The sequence below is a fragment of the Notamacropus eugenii genome, chromosome 3, assembly GCF_028372415.1.
Source record: "Notamacropus eugenii isolate mMacEug1 chromosome 3, mMacEug1.pri_v2, whole genome shotgun sequence".
Classification (NCBI taxonomy): domain Eukaryota; kingdom Metazoa; phylum Chordata; class Mammalia; order Diprotodontia; family Macropodidae; genus Notamacropus; species Notamacropus eugenii.
In genome coordinates, this window is record NC_092874.1 from 178,504,434 (window position 1) to 178,532,167 (window position 27,734).

General features: G+C 41.2%; 1 protein-coding gene across 2 annotated transcripts in view; it reads left to right on the forward strand.

Annotated features, from left to right (window-relative positions):
* The first annotated feature begins 11,744 nt into the window (after positions 1 to 11,744).
* TM7SF3 (transmembrane 7 superfamily member 3) overlaps positions 11,745 to 27,734 on the forward strand; it is a 40,300-nt gene continuing 24,310 nt past the window's right edge. Inside the window, exons 1-2 of one of the 2 annotated variants that reach the window (XM_072653442.1) lie at positions 11,745 to 11,966; positions 27,396 to 27,550. In XM_072653442.1, the coding sequence (XP_072509543.1) occupies positions 11,834 to 11,966; positions 27,396 to 27,550 (288 nt within the window). In that variant the 5' untranslated portion in view covers positions 11,745 to 11,833. Of the gene's footprint in view, positions 11,967 to 15,765; positions 15,941 to 27,395; positions 27,551 to 27,734 lie in introns of those variants that run through there. The other variant, XM_072653441.1, reaches the window with a different exon arrangement.

A 27,734-nucleotide genomic window follows, 5' to 3' on the forward strand; every position in this document is an offset into this window, starting at 1 on the left:
ACCAGCCTTATCCCCCAGGACCGTGGACAACGGAACTGTCTTACTTCCCACAGCTGCCAAAGGGATTTCCCTAAATCATGCCGCCTTCCTACGTAATACATACCAGCTGTTCCCTGTTGCTTCTAGCATCGAGTACAAACTCTGGAATTTCAAGCTCTTCCCAACATGGCCCTGTCTTCCCTTTCCAGCCTTCTTACTACTGCCCTCCACACACACTGCAGTCCAACTCTGCTGGCTTTGATCCTCCAGTCCTTCTTGCTGTTCTTCCCCTTCATTCCCATCTCCCATCTCTATGCCTTTGCACTGGCTGTACCCCCCATGCCTGGAATGTTCTCCCTCTTCAGCTCCAACTCTTGGAAACCCTGGTTCCCTTCAAAATGCAACTGGAGCACCACTTTCTTACATAAAGTCTTCCCTAGTTGCCCTAGGGGCCAGTGTCTTCTCCAGGGTTACTCTGTATCTGTTTTTATATACCCATGTGCCCAGTTAGAATGTAAACTCCTTGAGGGTCCATGTTATTGTCTTTGTGTCCTTAATTCTAGTACTTAGCTGGTTGGTTGTTGTCCTTCATTCTTGAAGAGGACCACAGGGACATCACCATGATAAAGTGAAGTTTCAGTGTGCACGACTGTGGCTGATGAGATCAATACAAACTTGGAATGCTCTAGCACAGATTGGGCACAGATAGTCTGGGTGAACATTTGGGGTGGTGACTCCAAATTTGCACATCCTACGGTTCCTCTGTGCTGTCTCAATTCTGCTTCGCTAATAGAGCACAGCACCCTTTCTGATGTGGGCACACCATGCTGAGTGGTCCTGTGCCAGTGTCTCCCATGTTGCACAATCAAATCCAAAGTTCTTGAGAGAGATCTTGTGGAAAAAAGCACTGACTCCAGAAAGTCAGAGAAACCTAGAATCTAACCCCAGTCCTGTTATTTACTCTTTGATCTTGCATAACATACTTGAGTTCTCTCAGTGTACACTCCTTTTAAAATTAGGAATAATAATATCTTCTCTACCTAACTGATATGATTGTAATGAGGATGAGGTGATATTGTATTGGAAAGAACTTTGTAAACCATAAAGCCTTAAGTGAGAAGTTGCTAACAGTTCTTGTCTGTTTCATGGACCCCTTTGGCAGTCTGGTGAAACCTAGGGATTCTTCTCAAGATAAAATTCGTAAATACATAAAATATATAGGATTACAAAGGAAACCAATTATATGGAAATTCAGTAATCCAACATAAAAAAATAACAAGTTCATGGATCTCAGGTTAAGGATCCCTACCCTGCACAAGCATGATTACAGCCTTATGACTTAACTTTCCTATTATGGTTACCTAGAGCTTTCTAGCTCCCTCAGTGGCCCTTACTGCTTTCCCTATTGTATTCCTTATTGCTACCCTGTTTTATCCAGGGAGATTATGAAATGTAGGAAGAGAAAGAGAAGGAAATTGTTTGCATTTCAACATGCATCTATTTCATGCTTCCATCAGTTACTTCTGGTTTCAGGCTGTTCCCATGGGCACTCCCAAAAAACAGCTGGAAGGCAAGACGTGTATTACCTAATGGACACACTGGATATTTTGCAATCAAGAAAGTTGGCCACAGGTGAGAACTGAAACCATGGTAGTAGAATAAATCCTGAAAAGGATACACAAAGAGCCAAGACCTCATCTTCACCCAAGAATTCATTCCCAGGTTTGAAACCTTAACACATTCAGCCCAGTCAGATCCTGCTTCGAGCAACATGAATCTTACAAAGCTACCACTTAGCAGTAATACTAACTCACAATTTATATTAGCTTTAAGGTTTGCAAAACACTACATTAGGTCTCCACCACACCTCTGCATTATTCCCATTTTACATGGATCAAAAGAGTTAAATGATTTTCCCCGGGCTTACACAGTTAAGTATCTTCCTGACTCCAAGTAGTGTATGATCCAGCACACCAGATTGAGGTATTTACTACCTGTGTGACCTTGGAGAAGATCTGGGCCTCAGTTACCTAATGTGGAAAATGAGGTAGTTGAATTAGAGAACTTCTGAAGTCCCTTGGGACTCTAAAGCTTTCAAGGAGATTGTTTAATTTTTCTCAGGCCCACAATTGGTGTCCAGTAATGAGGGAAGGTACTTGGTTCTCCTGTCTTGACTGTGCCAGAAATAGCTTCCAGTAATCTGAGTTAACTCTATCCAAATTCTACTCTCAAAAGCTTGAGGGATTAGACTGTGAATTCACTCTTTCTTTACCCAGTGTCTGTAACAGACTCCTGCATCAAGGTGAAAGGGGTGGGATTATGTTGCTGAGTCCTGAGCAAACTTTGGTGAGTCTGGAGGTCTATGGAGGCTTTAGAAGCAGCTTGGGTTGGTGATTCATTTGAGTTGATGGTTGGAAGAACCCAAACCTCAGAACATTAATTTCCCTCTGCATTGTGCAGACAGACCTGGAAGAGTCTCTTCCTCTGGAGAGAGGTAGAGAAAAAGAAAAAAAGACCATTGATGCCACAGGGAGCTAGGAGTTGCCACTGCTGCAGGAGAGAATGACGATAGAGAACACCTGCTGGGAACTGGGGAGAACAGCTGGGAATGCCGGGAGGCTCATGGCTTCACCTCTCCCAGGAGGTGTGTTAAGCTTCCTCACCACTAGAATCTCCTGCCTGAACACACTGCCCTGATTTGCAAGCTCAGCCTATTCTTTTCTGTTCTTCAGGCCTCCCTTTAACACTGAACACCCAGGTGGGGGCCACCATTAATGCCAACGCTCCTACTATTTTCTGTTCTCCTTTTCTCCATCATTGATCCTGGGAGGAGGTCCTAGTTAATTGTGCCCTGCTTCCCTGGACTATCGCAGAAAAGTAACAAGGCTTCCAAATTGGTAACTATTGGATGTCCAGACAGCAGGGCACCATACCCTGCCATCTTGGGACTCAAAGAAACTGCACTTTACTGTGTGTTCAGTCAGGTCCCTGAGGTCCCTGTATCCAGAAATTATTCTAAAGTCTGAACTTCTCTAAACTACACATTAACTCCACTCTCCAACGCTGCTGGACCCTTGAGCATGAGAGATCCATTCATTTGATACTTCATCTTATGTTTAACAAACTCCAATCTTTTCTGTCTTATGGTTAACAAACTCCAATCTTTTCTTCCCCAATTGCCCAAGATTCAAAATTAATGTCCACCAAGGGGAAAATCCTCTTTTCTAACTACTCCCCAGTCCCTCTTCCCTATCCACCTTTGCCCTGTTCTTCCCAAATCCTTCTGCTGTTCTGGCCTCCCTTCCCATTGAGTTCTCTGTAACTCCCACATTGTTCTTAATAAATTTCTCTTCATCTTTCACCACTTTCTCACACACTTGTCACCTTCTTGGACTCTCAACAACTTGTCTCTCTAAAAGGCACTGCGTCTCTGCCTACCTTCTCCAGTCCTAAATATGCTCTCTCTCATATTCCCTGACACACAGGGCAAGGAGAGGACGAGGTGGTCTATTCCCTGCTCTTCCCTCTGCTTCAATCATTCAACAATCTCTCTGTCTCTCTCCATTCATTCTGTCTGTATATATTGCTCTGTCCAAATCCTTGTAGTCATTTATCTGATTTCAGGTAAGCCTGCCTCTTGAAGAAGGTTGCCACCTAGCTCAAAGTTTTCTCTCCGCTCAAATCCCTGCCATTGAACTTGGAGACTTCATTATGCATATTGATGCCCCATCAAATATACTGGCATTGTAATTCATCAGCCTCCTACCTTCATTCCATCTCAACCACATGTAGAAATGATCATACCTTGGATCTTACTATTATTCTTAACTATGCTAGCTATATCATCTTAAACACATAAAGTCTTCCCTCTCATCATAAACTCTTAGTCTTCCATCTCTCCCTCTGTCTCCCTTCTAAACCAATTCTTCATCCTTACTATGACATCGAGGCACTCCTCTCCTCCTTGTTCTCTCAGTACATTACCTCTGCTCTGGCCTCACTTTTCACCCTTAAATCTTAATTTTATGGTTAACAAATTCAAATATACCATGCCTGCTACTTTAGAATCCTTTGACCTTTTTTTGGTTGCAGTTTTCATCTTTTCAAAGTCCTAACCTGGGTTGCCTGCATCATCTTACATCTCCCATGCTCCTTTACAGGTGGTTACAAATGGTAGAGGAAGTCGGATACCTGTCTGTTGATTACTCCCATAGTAGCTTTTTCCAACCTTCTCCTCTCTCCTAAAGCCCTCAAAGCTACCTTTGTCCGGAACTTGAAAGCACCTAGTGCTGTCAAAGCAATACAATAATTATGTGATTTTGCCAAAGGGTGAGATCATCCAGAGGGTAAGGATTGTTATGCCAAGCTGAGGGCACAGTTTGCTTGCTGGGCCTTAGGTCTGGAAAACAGGATGCCTCCTAACATACTGATAATATACACACCTGTATGTATACACAGGTATGTGTACATATATGCATATATGTATGCAGTATACATGTGTATATGTGAAATGTGATATTATTGCTGGGTCGTTTCAGGCATGTCTGATTGTTTGTGATAACATTTGGGGTTTTCCTGACAAAGATACTGGAGTGTTTTGCCTTTTCCAGCTCATTTTATAGATGAAGAAACTGAGCAAATAGGACTAAGTGACTTACCCAGGGTCGACAGCTAATTAAGTGTCTGAGGCCAGATTTGAACTCATGAATCTTCCTGACTTCTGGCCCAGCACTCTGTCTATCTACTGTGCTACCTAACTGCATATCGATATACATTTATACATACTGACATGAGTGAGAGAGAGAGAGAGAGAGAGAGAGAGAGACAGACAGACAGACAGAGACAGAGACAGAGACAGAGACAGAGAGACAGAGAGAGACAGCCCTAGGACAAAACCTTGGAAAATGTCCATATTTAGAAAATGTGATATGGATTTTGAGCCAGCAAAACAGACTAAGAGCGAGTGATCAGACAGGTAGGAGGGAAAACCAGGAAAAAGGAGTATCATAAAAACCCAGAAAAGAGAGAATATCCAGGAGAAGAAGGTGGTCAACAGTATCAAATATAGCAGATATGTTATTTTAAAAAAGGTGAGGACTAAGAAAATGTTAGCAGATTTGGCAAAAAGGGATCCTTAATAAGTTTGGAGAGAATAGTTTCATTTGAGTGTTGAGGTCAGAAGTCAGATTGCAAAGTCTTGTTTCTGAGCACATAGTAGGTACAACAGTAAATGCTTTTCATTATATATATATTTAGACTTTGCCTAGTGCTTTCTAAATCAAAGATGTCACACTCCCACTATAAAACTCCTGCAGTATGGCCAGAGCTAGATTAAAATGTAATTGGGAAATGTCTGATGAAACAAATAAAAATACAATACAATATAGATAACATTAATTTGTGGTTTTCTAAATCGATATGCAAGGGAATGTTTCTATTTAAATCAGATTTCATTTAAAATAGATTAGCTCTCTGCCTCTATTCCCTAGATCCCTGCTCCCTTCAAGAGCTACACTGTCCTAACATTTATATTGTAAAATCCAGGCTATGTTTTCAACATACTGTGCCAGACAGCCCACAGCTATTAGCCACATACCTCACTGAGACAGCATGGCATATATGGTAGAGCATTGCATTGAAGATTGAAAGAAACCCACGTTCAGATTCAATGCCAACACATACTCATTTTGTGCGTTATTTAGCAAAGCTTCTCATCCTTTTTAGGCCTCAGTTTTCTCTTGGGTAGACTGGGACTAATTATATTTCTCAGGGTTGTTGTGAGGTCTGAATGAGATAATGCATGTAAAGTACTTTGCAAACCTTAAAAAACTGTGTACCAGGATCACAGATACAGAGTTAGAAGGGAAAGAATTCTGAGGCCATCTAGCCCAGCCCCCTTATTTTATACCTGAGGAAACTGAGGCCCAGGAGGGTTAAGAGATTTGCTTTAGGTCGCATGCATAGTGAATGTCTAAGATAAGCTTTGCACCCAGGCGGTTCAGTGGATCGAGCACAGGGCCTGGATTCAGGAAGACTCATCTTCCTGAGGTCAAATCTAACCTCAAACACTTACTGGGCAAATCAACCCTGTTTGTCTCAGTTAAAATGAGCTCCAGAAGGAAATGACAAACCACTCTAGTATCTTTGCTAAGAAAACCCCAAAATGGGGTCACCAAAATTCAGAAATGACTGAAAATGACTGAACAACCTCTAACTCCAGAGCCAGCGGTCTTCCCACTAATCTTCCTGTGAAGGAGATACACTTTCCTCCCTAATAAGCTATCTCCTCCCTAAGCATCTATTTTCAGTTATCTGGAATAGCAGAATCCTATCCTTTGGCAGCAGCAGGAGCCTGCCCTGAGCCAGTGGCTGTGGAGCTTTGGGAATCTGAACAATGAGGGCTCCTTTAGATAGCTCACTTCCATACTAACATTTGCCCTTCCCAGGGACACCCAGCCTGTTATACCGTCTAGGACCTGTCCTTAAACATTTTGGGTGACTTTGGGTAATCCTTTATTCAAATCTGTGAAGATGTAAAATAAAAATATTACTAACCTCCTACATTCTGAGACCAGGCCTCTTTCCTGTCAACAAAGTGAAGCAAGATGTTTTTTTTTCTTCAAGTTCTTACTTAAAAACCACCTAATTTCTTTTTGCCTGGAACCAATTTCTTTCAAGCCCCCTGGTCTTTGGGATCTTGATAATCAACATTACTGGGGAGATGGAAATAACTTTTAGGGGAACTATTGCCAAAGCAAGGAAATAGACTTCTATTGCATGAAACAGTTAATAATGAGACAGTTATTTGGCATAGTGGGTTGTGCACTGAAATTGTAGTCCGGAGGATGTGAATTCAGATCCCACCTCAGATACTTAACAGGTGCAATGAGGGACAAATCACAATTTCTCAGCTTGTTTCCTCTTCTATTAAAGTCAGAGAATAATAATATCCACCACCAAGGGTTGTTTTAAGGATCGAATGAAATAACATGTGTCTGCTTTGTAAACCTTAAAGTATATATAAATATTAGCTATCATTATTATTGAAAAGAATTAAAGAAAAGAATCTCTTTGTTGGAAATTCAGTCTTTTGTCCCAGTAATCTAGTTTTGAATACCTTCTGGAGGTCTTGCAGAGTTGTTATCTTCAGAGAGTTTTTTCTCGCTGGGAGCTTTTCTCTTTCCATATGTCCTAACTTGGTTTTTCCTTTCTAGCCCAGTCCCCATTTAGTCAGGTGAATTTCCCCATTCTGGGACCCAGTTTCCTTATCTGTTAGATGAGTTGGTTGGACTTGCTGACCTTTAAGCTCCCTTCTGAACCTAACTCTACAATCCTATTCAAAACTGGTTAGATGGCTGAACTCAAAAAGTAGTTTAATGGTTCTTTACTAACATGATAGATCTCCAGTGTTGTACACCAGGGATCTACACTTGGTCCTGTTGTATTTGATTAATTAATTTTTTTATTCATTTTGAACTTGAATACAAAAAGACAAAAACATATTTCCATGTACATAGTACAACACAAAAGAAGGATTCGGTATGAAAACTATGAATCTCCATTTTATACGGTTTACTTAAAAAACCCAAACAACTATGAAATAGTTGGTGAAAACACATGGTTTTCAAAGCTACCCTGCCTTTCTCTGCTTCTTCCTGAGTATTCTTTACTGTGAACAGTACTGTGGTATTTTAACATTTTTATCAATGACTTGCTATAGATGGCATGCTTATCAAAAGCATGTAGAGGTCACAAAACTGTCAGGAATAGTTAACATATTACATGGAATGTTATATATGGCTATTTTCCTTTAAATTTTGTGAATTCCTCTGAATTTTCTCCTATGATTGTTGGATCAATTTTTATATCCATTAATAGTGAAGATTTTTTAAAAAATTAATTTGTTTTCAGTTTTCTACAATCACTTCCAAATATCTTAGATTTCCCCCCCTTCCCCTTCCTTTCCACTTTCCTCTCCCCTCCCTCCCTGAGACAGCATGCAATCTTATATAGGTTCTACACATACATTCTTATTATATACATTTTCACCTTAGTCATGTTGCATGGAAGAATTAAAATGAATGAAAGAAACCATGAAAAAGTTCAAAATGAATATAAAATTTTAAAATTAATTAACAAAACATAACACAAGAGAAAATAGTGTGTTATATTCTGCGATCCAATTCCATAGTTCTCTCTTTGGATGTGGAAGGCATTTTGCCTCGAGTCCACTGGGAATTTTTTAGGTCCTCACAGTGCTGTGAAGGGCTAAGTCTACCAGAAAAAATCCTCGCACACTGTGGTTGTTGCTGTGCACAAAGTTCTCCTGGTTCTGCTCCTTTCACTCAGCATCACTTCATGTAATTCCTTCCAGGCCTCTCTGAAGTCTTCCTGTTCATCATCTCTTATAGCACAATAGTATTCCATTACATTCATATACCACACCTTGTTCAGCCATTCCCCAATTGATGGGGATCCCCTCCATTTCCAGTTTTTTGACCACCACAATGAGAGTTGCTATAAATATTTTTGTACATGTGGGACCCTTTCCCATTTTTATGATGTCTTGGGGATACAGTCCTAGAAGCAATATTGCTGGGTCAAAGGGTACACGCATTTTTGTAACCCTTTGGACATAGTTCCAAATTGCTCTCCAGAATGGTTGGATCAGCTCACAGCTCCACCAACAATGAATTAGTGTTCCAACTCTCCTACATCTTCTCCAGCATTTATCATCTTCCTGTTTTGTCATGTTAGCCAATCTGGTAGGTATGATGTGGTACCTCAGAGTTGTTTTGATTTGCATCTCTCTAACCAGTAACGATTTAGAGCATTTTTTCATATGACTGTAGATAGCTTTAATTTCTTCCTCTGAAAGCTCCCTGTTCATATTTTTGACCATTTATCAATTGGGGAATGACTTATATTCTTGTATATTTGACCCAGTTCTCTATATATTGTAGAAATGAGGCCTTTATCACAAACAATAGTGAAGATCTTGACAAGCTAAAAAAAATTGGGCTGAATCTAATAAGATGAAATTTGATTAGAATACATGTAATTCTTATACTTGACTTTAAAAAAATCAACTTCACCAATAAAGAATGGGAGAGCCATGGTTTGACAAGTTATCTGCAAGGGGCTGAGGTAAGCATATGTGACAGAGAAGTGAAGGCATTGGGTATAGACAATTTGTTTAAAAAGTCTGGCAATAAATGGTTAGCCAGTAAATAGTCAATAAACGCTTTTTAAGTGCCTACTATGTTCCAGGCATTGTGCTAAGGATACAAATATGAAAAAGAAAGTCCTTGCCCTTAAGGAGCTAACAAGCTAATGGTGGGAATAAAACACAAAAGAAAAGCTGAAAACTTTTAGGAGAAGGGAAGGTATAGATTTTCTTTGAATAAATAGACTTATGGAAAATGATTCTTAATGGGGTTCTAAGGAGTACTCAGCTGATACCTACCCTCTCACTCAGATTTCTTGTCAGAAGCTCTGCTGTGTCTGTTTCAGATGATTGGGGGGCAGCTATGTGGGCCACAAAAGAATTTGGATTGAGGTAAGGTAAAGTCCAGGGGGAGCATCAATGAGAACGGGACTGAGGTCAGCTTGGCACAAGCAAATATACCACCTGGGAATAAGTATTGATTTTAAGGAGGCAGCATGAAGGAATGAAAAGAATGCCACACTTGGAATCTGGAAGATGTGCATTGGGATTCTTTCTTTAATACTTCTTAGCTTTGTGAGAAGTCTCTAAACCTCCATTTTTTCACCTGTCAAATAAGGATAACATTATCCCTGTAATACTAGCCTTACAAAGTCGTTGTGAGGCTCAGATGAGCTAATATATGTATTACCAAGAATCCTAAAGTGCTGTATACTTTTGAGTTTATAGAAGATGATAGGGATAGGGACCATACCTGGGATTTCCCTGGCATAGGGAACAGGTGAAGAAATACGCCTTCTCTGCAACTGAGTCATGGAGTTCCCTAGTTGTTGTCCAGTCATTTTCTCAGTTGTGTCTGACTCTTTGTGACCCCATTTGGGGTCTTCTTGGCAAAGATACTGGAGTGTTTTGCCATTTCCTTCTCCAGCTCATTTTACAGATGAGGAAACTGAGGCAGATAGGGTAAAGTGACTTGCCCAGGGTAAATCAGCTAGTAAGTGTCTGAGGTTAGCTTTGGACTGAGGAAGATGAGTCTTCCTGACTCCACTGCTGGTGCTCTATCCACCGTATCCACCGTACCATGTAGCTGCCCCTAGAGTTGCCTGGGAGAAAAGAATATAACCAGAAACATAAAAACAATTTTAACTTCGAGTGGATTAAACTCAATAAAATAAATGAATGTCAGAATGGCCAAAATAAATAAAATCACTCTTGCTCTTTTATCAAATGTATAAAGGTACACTGAGAGAATAGGGCATTGTTGACTTATTTCTAGAGAACAGACCACCTTTGGTGGGATGATGGACCAAGACTGTAACAGTCCATTCAACTCTAAGTGCCTGCTGGGCCATCAGGAAGTGAATGCAAGGAGAACGCTAGAATTCAGGGGCCTTAGAGGGGCTAGTCCAGCCTCTTTCTTTTTATAGATAAGGAAGTTGAGGCCCGGAGGTTATGACTAGATAGAGGCCAGGAAAAAGGGTTGGTAGGTTGCCCAAGAAAACTGTTAACATCGCAATTTTGCCCAGCAGCCATTACGGGGTAAACATCCTGCCCTGGAGTTTCATTCTGACAAAGCCTTTAGCAAACCCTGTATTCAAAATTTCTGTTCCGTTGCATTCATGCCGAGCATTCTGCAAGTGGAAGGGTTCCTCCGGATTTTAGCAGAAATTTATGTTGTTCACGAAGGGTGTTCCCTCCTAACCTATAAGTCAGGGAGTTGGCCCAACCATCCAGCAATCAAAACCTGGGCCAGGTGGTGTGGCTGAGCATGCCCAGGGAATGGGAATCAGCAGACCTGAGTTCCAATCCTGCCTCTGGACCTTACTAGCAAGGTGACCCTAGGGAAGGGATCACTCAGCCTGTTTCTTTACTCGTGAGGAGTCGGGGAGGATTGGATGGGGGACTTGTAGGGGCCTTTGCAGTTATAAATCTATGACCGCGCTGTGCCAGACCCCATGCCAGGATGAAATCATCCCTGCTTTTCCCAGCTGTAACGCTCCCCTTCCCCAGCGAGGGAAGCCGCCTCGACTGCCAGGCTTCATGGTGACAGACCGACTCCTTTGGAGAACTGGGGAAACCACTACAAAAGGAAACGGGTCAGAACAGTCCTAGAAAGCGCTAGGTCCGGGCCGGTCCATTTCTGTTTTTTACCAAGACTCAGCATTTAACAGAGGCTGGGCCGGGCAGCCTCGTCCAAGGGGACGGCGGGGCTCAGTGCTCCCAGGTGCGGGGGCACCCCCGCGTTCGGGTAGAAACCCCGGGCCGGGGCTTGGTTTCAGGTTTCAGGCTTTCTAGGAAGGACCGCAAAGCCCAGGGGAGCCTTGGGTGAGACAGGTCAGCGACCAATCCTCGATCCACCCCGCCCCCAGCCAGGGGTGGGCGTGCATTATTAAGCGCCTACTATGTGCCCGGCTGTGCCAGGCTCTGTGCCAGGCTGTCCGAGGCGGACCGGGCTCGCAGCTGGCCGCCGGCAGAGTCGGAATCAGGGGGAGGAGCCGCCGGCTCCCGGGAAAACGCCCCTCCGCTCCAGTTGGTGCCCCCGGCCCCCCGCGGAAGGCGGAGCCGCGGGGTGCCCGCACGGGGGAAGCGCCGGAAGAGGAAGCCTCGAGTTGGGCCTCGAGCAGCGGCGGGGGGCGGCGCGGGGCGGACAGGTGCGGCGCGCCGGGCCGGTGAGGCTCGTGGGCCGGCATGGGGCTGCTCGGGCCCGGGCCCCTGCCCCTGGCCCTGGCCCTGGCGCTGGCCCTGCTGGGGCTGCGGCCGGGGCCGGGGTCGGGGCCGGGGCTGGGGGTGGCCGGCGAGACCCGCGACAACTCCAGCGTAGGTGAGGAGCGAGCCGGGGCCGCGGGGGTGGGGGCGGGGGGTGCTGCCCGCGCGCGCGCGTGTGTAATATATGTGTATATATGTCATATGTATTATAGGTGTGTGTGTATATGACTTTAACAGACGCATGTGTGTATAATATGTGTGTATGTGTACTATAGCGTAATGTGTGGGTGCGTGTATACACGACTTTAATATATGCATGTGTATGTAGTGTGTATATATATAATATATATACGGATATATACGTGGGTGCGTGCACATATACGACTTTAATGTGTATGTATATATTCGCGCCTTGCTAATGCATTATTTCTTGCAACAGAACCTGTTTTACATTTTATTTTAAAACGTCACAAAATGCTTTATTTAAAAACGCTAACGTGCACTTTAAATGGTTTGCCGGGTGATGGGGAGAAGCTCCTTAGGGAGAAGGGACCGCGGCCTCGGTGTCCACCCTGGAGAAGGGGGGCCCAGGCTGGAGAGCCCCTGCCAGGGCGGCCCCTTCCTTTTCCCGGGACTCCATACCCCGGGGTCTGCAGCATTCATGTTCCCGGCTTTCCCGAGCCGGTTTTCCAGCCTGGGGCCTGGGGCCCGGGCCCCTCGAGGAACCCCAGAGCGGGGGGGGGGGGGCCTCCCCTTGTCTCAGAGCGGTCACTTCAGGGCATTTGCTGCGTCTGGTTAAGAAAAGTCGGGCACAGAGTGGGTCCTTACAAACCGGCCTGTGCCTGCGGTCTGACCGCATTCCTCTTCTGTTCCCTTTCCCCTTCCATTGGGGAGGGATCCTCAGGCATTCCTGTTCTGTCCCCTTTCCCCTTCCATTGGGGAGGGATCCCCAGGCATTCCTCTTCTGTCCCCTTTCCCCTTCCATTGGGGAGGGATCCCCAGGCATTCCTGTTCTGTTCCCTTTCCCCTTCCATTGGGGAGGGATCCCCAGGCATTCCTGTTCTGTTCCCTTTCCCCTTCCATTGGGGAGGGATCCCCAGGCATTCCTGTTCTGTTCCCTTTCCCCTTCCATTGGGGAGGGATCCCCAGGCATTCCTGTTCTGTTCCCTTTCCCCTTCCATTGGGGAGGGATCCCCAGGCATTCCTGTTCTGTTCCCTTTCCCCTTCCATTGGGGAGGGATCCCCAGACTCTTTGAACGCCGTTAACTTGCCTTCGCTCTTTGGGGCCTGAAGGAGAATCTTTAATGGAGCGAATGAAACCAGCCGAATGGCTTGAATTTCAGAAATGCGCAGGCTTTGCAGAGCTGAGTGGTGCCGCCGGGAATGCTGTGTTTTGGGTGTTACTTTGTCTCCAGAGGATGCGGTTAGGGTTCTGATACAAAGTAGTTTATAACAATGTCACAGGAGTACCTTCACGTAAAATCCTTGACGTCCTTGGATGATCGGCCGAGCGCGTGGTACTTCATCCTGATCTGGCATGTGAATGACTCGCTTGTTTAAGGTTACTCATCTGTCAGGTGGTGTAGGCAGCGCCACAACTCAGGCCTTCGGGCTCCTAACTCGGTGTTTTTTTCTGTTAAATCAGGAGCAAGATATTATACACACACCGTCAGAGATTAAAAACCACTCATCAGAAGCCCTTGGCATTTTTTTTTTTGTAGAAACTTGGCATTTTTAACCTGGAAGAGTTTGGTCAAGAATTGAAGCAAAAAGCCATTAATTAGTACTTGATACAAGAAACTTCCTAGCTTTAATGGAAAGAGAGTTCACCTCACAGTCTGGAAGACCAGGGTTTAAGTGTCCTTTGGGGCTGACACATAACTTGCCTTTGATCATAATCAGTCCCTAACTTTTTTACTGGTCTTGGCACCCTGCTAATAACTAAAACCAAATTGCAGTGTGATTCAGGAAGTTTCTCACATCCTTGAAGTCGCAGACTCTTCTCCCCCACTCCCCCAGAACCAACAGCCCCTTGACATTTGGGTGTTGCTGAAGCTTTCTGAGGTTTTCCTTCTTATCCCTTCATCTCAGTTCCCTGTGGCATTTCTTCTGTTCAGAGCTTCTTGCATGTCCTTAAGAGAGAACTTAACTGTTCCCACTAAGTAACCAGACTTGTTTTGACATGTGTGTGTGAGCTAAAGATGAATAAAGACAATTAAGAAATTCTTTGGCTTAGCACAAGCATTATCAGGATTTTTATGCATCTTCTAAAACCAGAGTTTGAGATGGAAATGCCAAGTCCATAACACTTGGCACCTAGAAGGCCTTTCCAACCATGTTATTACTGCCTAAAGAGAGGTAGGTGTGAGAAGTGGTGAGGCTGATCCTAAAACTGGAGACTGGATTCTTTAGGTGAGTTAGTCTGATATCAGGCATTTGAATAGTGCAGTAACAATGGCAAAGTGCTTTAAATGTATTATTTCATTCGTGCCTTAGATATCTTTCTTCCAAGTCTTTATTAGTCCTGCTGTGTAGATGAGGAATGTACTTAAGTAACTTGCCAAGGTCACACAGTATCTGCCCTGAAGTTTTCATGACTTAACGTCCCCGTACTCCATCCACTAGGATGGGGTAGCTTATAGTTTATAGACCCTTAGTTGGTCAGTGAGTCACTGACTTATCATTAATTAAGTGCTTACTATGTGCCAGACATTGTGTTAAGCCTCAGGGAAGAGAAGGAAAGGCAAAAAACACTGTCAGTAAACATTTATTAAGAGTTTACTATGTGCCAGGTGTTGTGCTAAACACTGGGGATCCAAAAGGCACTAAGATTGAGGGGGACTGGGAAAAGCATCTTGCAGAAAGTGGTCAAATTATATGTTTATGATAATGCTGAGTGGGAGAAAGCATTACATAGATTAGGTAATTTGGAGTAGTAGGCAGGAATCTGTAGCTAATTAAAAATACACAGATTTTCCAAAAATTTCATTCTGGTATTCTACCCCCTGCAGAGTTTTTTTTTCTGAATTGAGTTTTGTAATAATTCCTTCTATTTCCCGTATTCTCTTTCTCTTGAATGGTAATAGTTCCCATTCACCTAGCACTTTGATATAGATGCCATTTAGCAGTGAAATATGTCAGAAGCATTTTCCCTGTTGTAAAGGGTCTATGCTTCCTTTCTTTAATCTGTTTATAGTTAAATTTTTATAACTCTACATTTTGAATCTCCAAACTTCCCAGTTCTCAAACTGAACGTTTAAATGTTGTATTGAGAATTTTCCTGTTGAGATTTTTATTTTGCATAAATATTCCAGTATTGGTGACCTTTAAATTCTCAGAGTATGACAGTATAAAAATTGATATCCTGAAACAATGCAGCAGCCTCATAGGGTGGAAAGAACACTGGGTTTGGAATCAACAGACCCAAATTCAACTGTTGGTAAGGTCTCTTACCAACTCTGTGACCCTGGACAAGTCATTCTTTGGGTCTCAGTTTTCTCTTATATAAAATGAAGAAGTTGGATTAGTTGGTCTCCAAGCTTCAAATCTAGCTCCAAATCTAAGATTGTTTGATGCTGTAAATAGAGAGATAAGATGTAGATATTCTCTTTCCCCAATGGTAGAGATTCTTTTTTTTTAATATTAATTTTATTTATTTTCAGTGTTTTACAATCACTACCATATAACTTAGATTTTTTCCCCCCTACCTCTCCACTACCTCCCCCCCTCCCTTCTCCCTCCCTGAGATGGCATACAATCCTATATAGGTTCTACATATACATTCCTATTAAACACATTTTCACTATAGTCATACTGTGTAGAAGAGTTATAATGAATGGGAGAAATTATGTAACAAACCAAAATGTAATACACACACAAAAAAGTGATCTGCTGTGTTTTGCTATTGAATTCCATAGTTCCTTCTCTGGATGTTGAAGGCATTTTGCCTTAAAAGACCATTGGGAATTTTTTTAAGTCCTTACATTGCTACAAAGATCCAAGTCTACCAGAAAAATTCCTCGTACACTGTGGTCATTGCTGTGCACAAAGTTCTCCTGGTTCTGCTCCTTTCGCTCAGCATCAGATCATGTAAGTCTTTCCAGGCCTCTCTGAAGTCTTCCTATTCATCATTTCTTATAGCACAGTAGTATTCCATTATATTCATATACCATAATTTATTCAGCCATTCCCCAATGGATGGGCATCCCCTTGATTTCCAGTTTTGGGCCACCACAAAGAGTGCTGCTATAAATATTTTTGTACATGTGGGACCCTTTCCTATTTTTATGATCTCTTGGGGATATAGTCCAAGAAATAGTAGAGATTCTAAGGATTAGAAGACTTTTATTAACAAATCCTTTTATTAAAGGGATTTGTTCTGTGAAATTTGGATTCAGTCAAAGGCCACACTTGAGGACCTAGAGGGCCACATGTGGCCTCAAGGCCAAAGGTTCCCCACCCTTGTAACCCATCCACATGCTTTTTCATTCTGTGTAACTCTTGGCCACATGGTTCGGTGAAGGTTTTCATTAGAGGGTCAGTCCAATGTTAGGACATTGGCAAGAGTTCCATAGGATAGGAGATTGTAGTCTATATTGATGGAGTGAATTGTGCTCGTCTGTGATACCACTAAAATGTCTTCCCAGTGAGGGTCAAGCCCAGGCCCTAACCTCTCCATGATATCTGGGCACAAATGAAACATTGGACCTTTTCCGTGGCAGGGTCCAAGATTTCCTCCCAACTCCTGCTGGGCAGTAAGCTAAGAAGCTCAAGAAAGGTTAGGTTTAATTCTATTTCACTTTTGTGCCTACAGCATCCAAACACAGCACTTTGCACCTTTTTAAAATTTCACTAGACTTGTGATTTCTTTGCCATAGAGATCTTTCAATCAAGACACTGCCTATCAAAGTACATTTATTCTTGCTCTGTATCTTATACTCTGGAGAAATTTCCTAGGAGAATGATAGGTTCTTCCTGGTTATGAAGTCAATTCTATCTATTACCCATGCTGACTCTTGCCTGGAATATATTTACCTGCTTAATAAATATCTGTTTCATTGGATTGGCTCAAGTACCTCTTTTTCCATAGAATTGCAATGGCCTTCTTTCTTACCTGTGGACCTGCTATTAATAGAAGAGGTTGTGGGAACGTACTTGATGCCAAAGATACACGAAGTGTCCCAAAAGTCTTAGTGCAGTTTTAAGTTAGTAAAGCTTAGAAGTTCACTAAGATTTTTTTTTTTGCCACACCTGTATATGAAAAGTTTTTAGTAGCTTAAGTCTTCATTAAGGTTTTTGGGACACTTATATTAGCATCTGATGGACGCATTGTCTAAATTGTAATCAAAGGCATTTGACCCCAAAGAAGACAAAATACCTAGCTCTTCCTTTGTAGAGGTGGATGACTGTGGGTGTGGAACATGGCATTACTATCAGAATCAGTTGATGCATTAAGTTGGTTTTGCTGAGCTCTTTTTTGGGGGGGAGAGTAAATAGTATTTTATTTTTTCCAATTACAAAATAGTATTTTTTCCAATTACATGTAAAGATAGTTTTCAACATTCATTTTTTATAAGATTTTAAGTTTCAGTTTTTTTCTCCCATCTCATCTTCCCTCTTCAAGATGGCTTATAATCTGATATAGGTTATACATATGCAATCATGTCAACATATTTCCATATTAGTCATGTTGTGAAAGAAAAAACAGAACAGAAGGGAAAAGCCACAAAAAACAAAAAAAGCAAAAATAGTATGTATGCATTTCATTCAGACTCCGTAGTTCTTTCTCTGGATGTGGATGGCATTTTCCATTATGAGTCTTTTGGACTTGTCTTGCATCATTGTGTTGCTGCGAAGAGCTCAGTCTATCACAGCTGATTATCACTCAGTGCTGCTGTGACTGTGTACGATGTTCCCCTGGTTCTGCTCGCCTCACTCAGCATCAGTTCATTTAAGTCTTTCTAGGTTTTTCTGAAATCCTCTTACCTGCTCATCATTTATTATGGAACAGTAGTATTCCATTACGTTCATATACCACAACTTGTTCAGCCATTCCTCAGTTGATGGGGCATCCCATCAATTTTTGGCCATCCCAAAGAGAGCTACTATAAATATTTTGTATGTGTGGGTCCTTTTTCATGATCTCTTTTGGACATAGATGTACTAGTGGCATTGCCGGATCAAAGGGTATGTTCAGTTTTATAGTGCTTTGGATATAGTTCCAGATTGCTCTCCAGAATGGTTGGATCAATCCATAGCTCCACCAGTAATGCAATAGTTTCCCAATTTTCCCACATCTTCTCCAACATTTAACATTTTCCTTTTTTGTCATATTAGCCAATCTGATAGGTGTGATGTAATACCTTTTAATTTGCATTTCACTGAGCTTTTTTTTTTTAACTTAATAAAGTTATCTGTGACAAGAGATGGCTTTGACTCTCCCCAGTTTTTGAAAATGAAAGTGATGTAAAAACTAAAAAGAAAAAATGTCAAAAGGAAGCTTTGTAGGTGTCAAGGACCAGGGTTGGAATCCTGGCCCTGTAACACTTTTTTTTCTTTTTAAAAAATGTAATATTTTATCCTCCCCCAGCTACATGTAGAAACAATTTTTAACATTTAAAAAAATTCTCTCCCTTCATCCCTATCCTCTTGCACCTCATTGAGAAGGCAAGCAATTTGATATTGTTTATACATCCTGCAATACCTATTACTATATGATCATGGGCAAGTTACTTAAACTCTTTGGGTTTCAGTTTCCTTATCTGTAAATTGAGGTTGACTAGATCCCTGGTGTCACACATGCACTGGCCAAACGTGGACCACAACACTCCTGAAGCGTAGCTTGAACCAGATTAAGTTATAGTTCCTATCTAATTTTGTTGTGTTGCTGTTCAATTAAGAAAAAAATTAACACCTGTGGTTTTCTGCATCTATATGTGGCCCACAGGGATCTTTACATGTGATTTTGTGACCCCTATTTCTCTCAGCTTGACCTCACTGGTCTAGGTGACCTCAATGTTTCTTCCCAGCTCTGAATCTGTGATAGAATGATCTCCTCAGCCTGTCCCTGCCAATGAATGTTCTTTATTTAGTTGTACACCTGTCAGTAATTCATCTAGAATATGGTATACAGTACATTCTTAAGGAGAAAACTGTAAAGTTCTTTTAAAGTGTCTAAAAGGAAGAAAGGAAAGGAAAAAAAAATGTTGCTTTGTAATTGGATGGGCAGATTATGAACTAGTTAAGATTGGGGTTAAAGGGGAAACAAGCTTTAGCCATCCAAGGTATGATGTACAAGGGAAACAAATATGGGGCTTTTCTTTTTTCTTTTTTTTTTTTTTGAGCTAAAGCAGAAAAATTCTGCTCTTCTTGGCACACAGTTATTTATTTTGTGAGAAACTAAAAGTGTATATATTATAATAAAGGTTCAAAGCTTCTAGTAGACAGTAGAGACAGATTCAGTTCTTAAAAGGGAATTAGGGAGAAGTGTGGCCTTATTTTAAAACTGTGATTAACTGGTACAAATGTGTTAGCCTGGTTTTTAGATGGGGAGGAGTGAAAGAAGGCTGAATATACATTTATATGGTGAAATCTGCCACAAAATGTTTTGTTTCTTTCAGTATGAAGAGCCTGCTATGGGAAAGATAATCCTCTCCCCTTCCTGTCTCCTTTTTTTCTTGTTGGATACATGTTTGGAAAGTCTAGGGAAGTGGAAATTAGGGCCTGGAGCAGATGACTGTTTAGCTACCTTTCTTTTCTTTTTTTAAAAATTAAAATCTTTTTGTTATGTTTTAAGTTCTTAACTATCTCCCTCCCTCCCTTCACACTCCTTACTAGAGATGGCCACCATTTGACAGAGATAAAATATGTGTGTATATATACACACGAATATACATATGTACATGTGTGTACATGGGCGTATAAACCTATGCACACTTCTGTTTATCAGCTCTTTCTCTGAAAGCAGCTAGCGTCTTCCTTTGTAGGTCCTTTGCAGTCAATTTGAGTATTTTTAATACTCAGAATGGCTTCTTCATTGACAATCACTCTTCCAGCAATATTACTGTTACCGTATATGATCTTCTTTTGTCCACTCATTTCATTCTTCATTATTTCATGCAAGTCTTTCCATCTTTTTCTAAAACCAACCTGCTCATCATTTCTTTATAGCATATTGCTACTGCGTAGGTACTGTACCTACCTACTTTGGGGCTCGTGATTTCTCAGATCTTTGTCTCCTTTTAGCTCCAAGGGCATTGTTCTATCTGTCTTAAGCAGGAAGCTCTATATCTAAATCCTGTCTCAGATACCTAAGTATGTGAGCATGAGTAAGTCACAACCTCTCTCTGCCTCAGTTTTCTCATGTAAAATCAGGGTATTGGATGTGATGTCCAGCAGGTGCAGTGGATAGAGTACCAGACTTGGAGTCAGGGAGACCCGAGTTCAAATCCAGCCTTGAACACTTACTAGCTACGTGACCCTAGGCAAGTCACTTAACACCTGTTTGCTTCAGTTCCTCATCTGTAAAATCGGGACACATTAGAGAAGGAATTGGCAAACCACTCCAGTATCTTTGCCAAGAAAACCTAGGATTAGGACTGAACAGTAGCGGCAAGGTCCCTTCCAGACCTGCATCTCTGATCCCAGTGATTAATTTCTCTGGTTCCTCACTTGGCGGGACAGAGCTGCTGAGGTGTGATCACACCACAGACTTCCCATGCCCCCCAGCAGCTACCCTGCCTCTTTTCCCTTTCGCTGTTTAAGCTTGGTGGTGCTGCCCCCTCAGTGTTTACTTCTAAACTCTGCATTCTGACACTACATCCTTCAGTCACCAGTTGGCTCTTGGTTGTCAGATCTGATTGGCCTTTCTCCATTTCTCATCCCCTTGGCCTTGTCCCCTGGTTTTTGGAGGCAGTGAGGTTAAATGACTTGCTCAGGGTCACATGGCTAGTAAGTGTCAAGTGTCTGAGGCAGGATGGAGCTCAGGTCCTCTGACTCCAGGGTCTGTGCTCTATCTGCTTCACCACCTAGCTGCCCCTGATCATCTCTTTTTTCCTGAAACCCTTTACCACCTTGGCTTCCAAAAAAACCTCCAGGCTTGCTTTAATTGAACATACCGTTGCTCAAGTACCCCAATTAAAACAGAAAAACTAACTTCAAAATGCCTTGAAACTGAAGGGTGGGAGTTAGAAGGGCTGACTAGAGCAGGCTCCGTACAACCAAAATGTCACATTTGGTCCCTCTGCTAGTTAAGGCATGGGATTCTGCAGAAAGTAATTGGTAATTGTGACAAAGATATTCTAAAGAGCTTTTATATCAAGTTCTCAGCTGCCATAAGGGCTTTTTATAGATAAGAGGTCAACACAGCTTCTGAGACCAGCTAGCAGCTTTGGAAAAGGAGTGACCCTATTTTGGTGGCACTTTTAAGGGAGACTTATTTCAGGGGAGGAAGGAGAGGGAATGGTAATAATAGATAGCATTTGTATAGTATTTTAAAGTTTCCAAAGCACTTTACATGTTATCTCATTTGAAATAGTAATTGGCATGAATTCCATAGGGTGTTGACCTTTCTTTAGGAAACCTTTCTGCCTTTCCATGGGATTGAGATGCCAGTACTATGAGGTCTGTAGGGGAGGAGAGAACTTTTTTTTTAAATGAATTGAACAAGTGGGCAACAAGAACACTGAGGACCTAACTGGATCTTGTGGAGGTGTGATTCTGATAGGTTTTTTTGTATTTTTATTAAGGAGTTTGGGGAAATACTGCAAGTAGCCATGCTACTCCTTTTCAAAGGTCATCATCAGCCCCATAATGTTTTTTTTAAACTTGGGTTCCATGGACCATCGAGAGCTTTATTGAGATTTCAGAGGAGTCCATGAATTTGGATGGAAAAAATATTTCCTGTTTCTTTTTACTAACCTCTAACCGAAATTTAGTATTTTTCTTCAATTTTGCATGTAGGCATCAAACACTATCCTTTTTTTTTTTTTATAACAGATTTTTAGTTTTCAGCATTCACTTTCATAAGATTTTGAGTTCTAAATTTTTCCCCCTTCCCAAGACAGCAATGCAATCTGGTGTAGGCTATACATGTACAATCATATTAAGTATATTTTCATATTAGTTATGTTGTGAAAGAAGAATCAGAACAAAAGGGAAAAACCACAGGAAAAAGAAAAGAGAGAAAATAGTATGCTTTGATTTGTGTTCAGACTCCATAGTTCTTTGGATGTGGAGATAGCATTTACCACCCTGAGTCTTGGAATTGTCTTAGATCATTGCATTGCCAAGAAGAGTTAAATCTGTCAAAGTTGGTCATCCCCATGAACAAAGTTGCCATTATTGTGTACAGTGTTCTCCTGGTTCTGCTCACTTTTCTCAGCATCAGTTCGTGTAAGTCTTTCCAGGTTTTTCTGAAGTCCTCCGCTCATCATTTGTTATGTAACAATAGTATTCCATCACATTCATATACCACAGTTTGTTCAGCCATTCTCCAGTTGATGGGCATTCCCTCAGTTTCCCAATTCTTTGCCACCACAAAAAGAGCTGCTAGAAATATTTTTGTACATGTGGGTCCTTTTCCCTTTTTTATGATCTCTTCATCAATCATTACTCTAAGAAGGGTTCCATATGCTTCGCCGGTCTGTCGAAGGGGTCCATGATGCATACAAGGTTAACTCCAAGGACTTGCTAGGATAAAATATAAACTTGTATGTGAGGTTGGTATTTAAGGCTTTCTGTGATCTTCTCCAACCTACATTTCTAGTTTTCTTCATTCTGTTCTCTTTTAAGCACTCTGTATTTCTGCTTAAATGGATATATTAGCTTTTTTCCTGCTGCCATTTTTACCCTTCCTGCTTCTAGAGGTACAGTGTAAGGAACCCAGGTTCATATCCCAGCTTTCCTAACTGCTGTTGTATAGTTGGACAATTCATTTCACTCAAGAGGCTGTTTGGGGGCAGAGGGAATAAAGCACTCTGCCTGGCATCAGGAAGACCTGAGTTCAAATGTAGCTACAGACACTTACTGAGTACCTGGGACCCAGGACAAATCATTTAACCTCTGTGTGCCTCAGTTTCCTCAGCTGTCAAATAGGGAAAATAATAGCATCTACTCCCAAGGTTGTTATTTGTAAAGTACTCGGTACAATGCCTGGCACATAATAGTAGGTCCTTAGTAAATGTTTATTCTGCTGTTCCCTTCAGCTCAGGTATCACTTCCATGAGACCTTCCTGGATTGCTTCCTTTCCCCCAATGAAAATAATCTCTTCCTCTTCAGTTTCTTTTTTCTTATTAAACATATTTTGATGTTAGTCATGTTGTATAGAAGAATTAGAACTAATGTGAGGAAGCATGAGAAAGAAAGACGAACAAAAAAACAGAAAAGAGCAGATAGCCTGCTTCCATCTGTGTTCAGGCTCCAGAGTCCTTTTTCTGGATTTGGATGGCGTTTTCCATCATGAGCCTTCTGGGGTTGTTTGAAGTCATTGCGTTGTTGAGAAGAGCCAGGTCTTTCAAAGTCATTGCACAACGTGGCTGTTACTGTGTATGATGCTCCCTGCACTCAGCATCAGTTCCTTCAAGTCTTGCCAGGTTTTTCTGAAGTCTGCTTGCTCATCATTTCTTATAACACAATAATAGTCCATTATTCCTCTTCAGTTTCTTAAAAATTGGGAAAAAAACAGTTTTTTGCTTTGTGTGTTTTATCTTCCCAAGACTCAAAGATTGTCCTCTTCCTTTTCCTGCATTCCTAGTATCTAGCAGTATTTGAGTTGAAGTGGGTAACTGACAATTTTTTTAATTGACAGTTTTCCTGTCTTTGTTGAGCCTAAATTCTTCATCTTAATTTGCAGTCTCTGTTAGTCATTTGAAATTAATTTTTGTTGTTGTTTTTGCTCAGAATTGTGATTTCATTGGTGTAAAGACTTCTCTGTGAGGGAACATCTTTTATCAATGCAGATCAGCAACTGTTTTGCAGTTTTTACATGGAATTTCCTGGGGTCTGAGATGGTGTGACTTGTCCAGGGTGTCTGTCTGTCTGACAGACACACGCACACATGCACACGCACACATATACACTCACTCTATGCTTCAGAGGCTGGGTTTGAACTACCAGTTATTCTTGATTTGGAGGCCATACCTCTCCACCACCACACTATATTATCTAGAGAACAGCTGGCTAACTACCAAGTAGGAGAGAATTAAAAAAAAAAAAAATCAGGAAAAATGAGGTAGAAATGGAGGGAATAAGTAAATACTAAATAATAACCTGGGTTTAGAAATGTCTTAGGGTCTAATTAGGGTAGAAAAAGATAGATTAGTTCTCATTGTATATTTGTGGACTGGAGTTAAGAAAAATTAGCCCTTGGGTGATGATTAAAAGTTGAGTTTAAATGTTGAAATGAAAAGTAGCCTCTTGCTGTTGAATCAGGTTCCTGTGAAGACTTGCTTGGAAAATTTTTAGAGTTATTGCTTGATCCTGGGCAAGATTCACACTGCCTGTTCTCAGGACTCAATCTCAAGACGATTATTCTGTAAATACCATTTGATCTGCCTTCTGCCTCTTTTCCTACCGCTTACTCCCAGTCATAAGACCTAATTAAACCTTGTGAAATCCTTTTCATGTATACTTTTCCAGATGTGGTCAGAAGAGTGACGTTTAGTCCTGTTTCTACATGGTCTGTGTTGTCTTTAGGGCAGAGGTCTGCTTTTGCTAAGTCTGTCTCCATGGGTAGAAATTAATAGCATCATATTATTTCACAGGGACTAATTTTTTAAGGGCTTCCCCTTTTTTGTATAATGTTTTGTAATTTCCAATTTGTAATTCCAATTTTTTATTAAGCAGTTACTCTGTTCGGAAGCCCTGTACTAAATATTGGAAATAATGCTAGAATGCTCCCATTCTAATGGGGGAGACAGCATATGGGAAATTTCAGCTGCCAGTCAGATGGATAGGTCCCATAGTCCTTAGAGTGAAGCAACAAAACAGATGGCGGTGCCTCTTTTTAAATGTCATTTCTACTGATAAAATCATATTTTCTGCTCTTGAACCACTTGACAGTGCCAGGACTTTGGCAGCAAGTTTTCTGAGTCTTCCTGTATGTATGACACACTATCAAAAGCGCAGACAGTTTGATGATTGTAAAAATATGCAGTTATTTGTGAAATATGCAAGACTCTTTCAGCTGCTTTATGTCAAGAGTCCATTGGGAATTGCTGATGGGTTTTAACTCACCAGGTCATTTCCAATCGAAAGAGGTCAAGGATTATAGGTAAAGAAAAATCAAATTCAGTGGGTGGCTTTTCTTTTTGATACACATTTATTCCTTTGCAGCTTCGGCTGTAGCTTCCTAAAGTGTGGTCATTTTGTAGGGTGACATTTGCTTGGTTCTTGCCACTCAAGGCACGTGAGGCTCCCCTGCCCCTTTTTTGGTCCATATCCAGGAAATCAGCAAACAGAAGAAGGAAGTGGTGTGTGGATCTCAACGGTTAGACTGACATGCATCCTGAGGAGAAGTCGTCTGAAAGGAATTTTTTTTTAAAGCACTTTTATCTATTCAGCTTGTTACCTCCTATTTTCTTGAACCTGAATGATTTGATAGAACACTATGCCTCGGTTTCCATTTAACCATTTGGGGTCAAAATCCTAAGTGACGAGTCATTTCCTTAAATGAATCCTCTCAACACGTGCAGAAGTCAATCTTAGTCTGGAGAGAACCAATTCTACTTCCTAGAAACTTTGGGAATATTTTCAATTTATGCTCACTACTTTTGGTTCTTACTGACCATTCCATTTTCTGTGAGCTCTGCTCTGCTACTGTGAGCATATTTTTGATTTAAAATATTAAAAATTATTTTTCATGATTTTAATTTAAAAAGGCACAACATGGTGCCAGTCAAACAACATAATTTCCAATCTCTATGTCTTTGCCACACTGGAATGTACACCTTTGTCATCTCTTTTTCTAAGAAGTCCTAGTTTCCCTCAAAATCAAAGCCATCTCATGCTATATTAGGTTTGTGCTAATTCTTGCCAACCTCACCTGCTTATTATGCCTCCCCTTAAAATTGACTTTTCATGGGACTTGTTTATTTAGTCTTCAATAGTCTATTCAGTAGACTTAAATTTTTGTGTCTTGTCTTCTGTGTTACAAACTTTTTGAAGGCAGAGACTACTTAGGATGGTCGATCCCCAGCTGTCAGGGACCTTGGAGGCCACGGGATCCAACCTGTTCCTTTTATAGTTAAGGAAACTGACACCTGTATGGAAGTTAAGGTACTGCTCCCAGCTCACAGAGGTAGTTTATTGGAGTCTCTGTATCTAAAGTGAGTGGCACGTCGCAGGCCTTAATATGTGCTTGTTAATTGATCCTGGTATCAATATTAGAAAAATGTAATTTGTCCTTTCCCATAAACTTGCTTCTCCTCCAGAGTGAGGTATTTCTGTTGCTGACTGTATGTTCTTCACACACACACACACACACACACACACAGACACACACACACACACACACACAGAGACACACACACACAGAGACACACAGACACACACACACACACACACAGACACACACACACACAGAGACACACACACACACACACACACACATACACACACACACACACACACGGGTTCCTCATTACCTGCTGAGGCTGCTGACCCCAGCCTTAATTCTTACTCCATTGCTAACCCTTGCCTCATACAACTCACTCCATATGCATACTCCTACCTTGCTGGTGATCCTTTGCAGCTCTGACTAACCTTTACCTTCTCATTAGGGAACAGGGAAGAAGTGAGTGGATAAGTCTTTTCATCCTTGTGGATTTCAACTTCCTTGACGAAATTGAAATATATATAGTCCTTTTAAATGTATATTTTATAGATTTGAAGTGATTTAGGATTAGAAACTGTTGTACATAATTGTGTTTTATATATTTAGAAATGTTTAAGCCTAGAGAAAGTCAGGAAAGCATTTGTCCTTCTTACCTTTTCCTTTTAAAAAGGTTTTTGTTTTTTTTTTCTTTTGAATGTTCATTTCTCTTGGATGTATTCACAAGAAGTGAATTTTAAAAATTAGTATTTAATGAATAGAGAGAGTAAAATTTTACTGAAAAAATACGATATACTCTAAGACAGTCTTAGATTTGAGGTCTGTTTTGTCCAGTTAAGGCAGGAAGAAGGGAAAGAAAGATAGGTCATAGTAGGAAAAAAGGGGAATAGAAATTGAGGTGAGGGAGACACCCAACTTCTTTCTGTCTAAAATTATTTATAGTAGGTGTACTTGTTTGACCAGGTTTTAGAATCCAGTGAGTTTGAAACAGAGGAATGATGTTACAGAGTGTTATCTAGAGGTGGAATACTTGATTTCCATCTTGTTTTCTCTAGTATCTCTTCTCTTCTGGAGGGCCTGGGTACTACAGCTTGTTTCTCTTGGAAGGTGAATATATATGTTTGTAATGATATGCCTATGATGATGCTTTCAGCCCCTGGTATTAGAAGTACAAACATGATAATAATAATTTTTAAAAAATCTTCCCATTTCAGGTCCTTTTGAATTTTATTTGGGGAAATTTAGACATTTCATGCTCAACAAGCCCTTTCCAGAAGAAGCTTTACTGCGTCATGTTAAAAGCAACGACACATTTATAATCTTTCAAGTGCATTCTCAGTACAAGAACATAACAGTCTCTTTGCACAAGGTCTGTATGAGGAATTCCCCCAGTTTCCATTCATTTCTGTCTTTGGATTTGTTAGCTAATAGAACTAGATCTCTTCTATATAATGGACTTTAAAAATTTTGGATTATTATTATTTTAAAAATCAAGATGGCGCCATAGTTAGTGAGTAGTGTTGATAGATTAGATTATCCATTAAATAATCAAT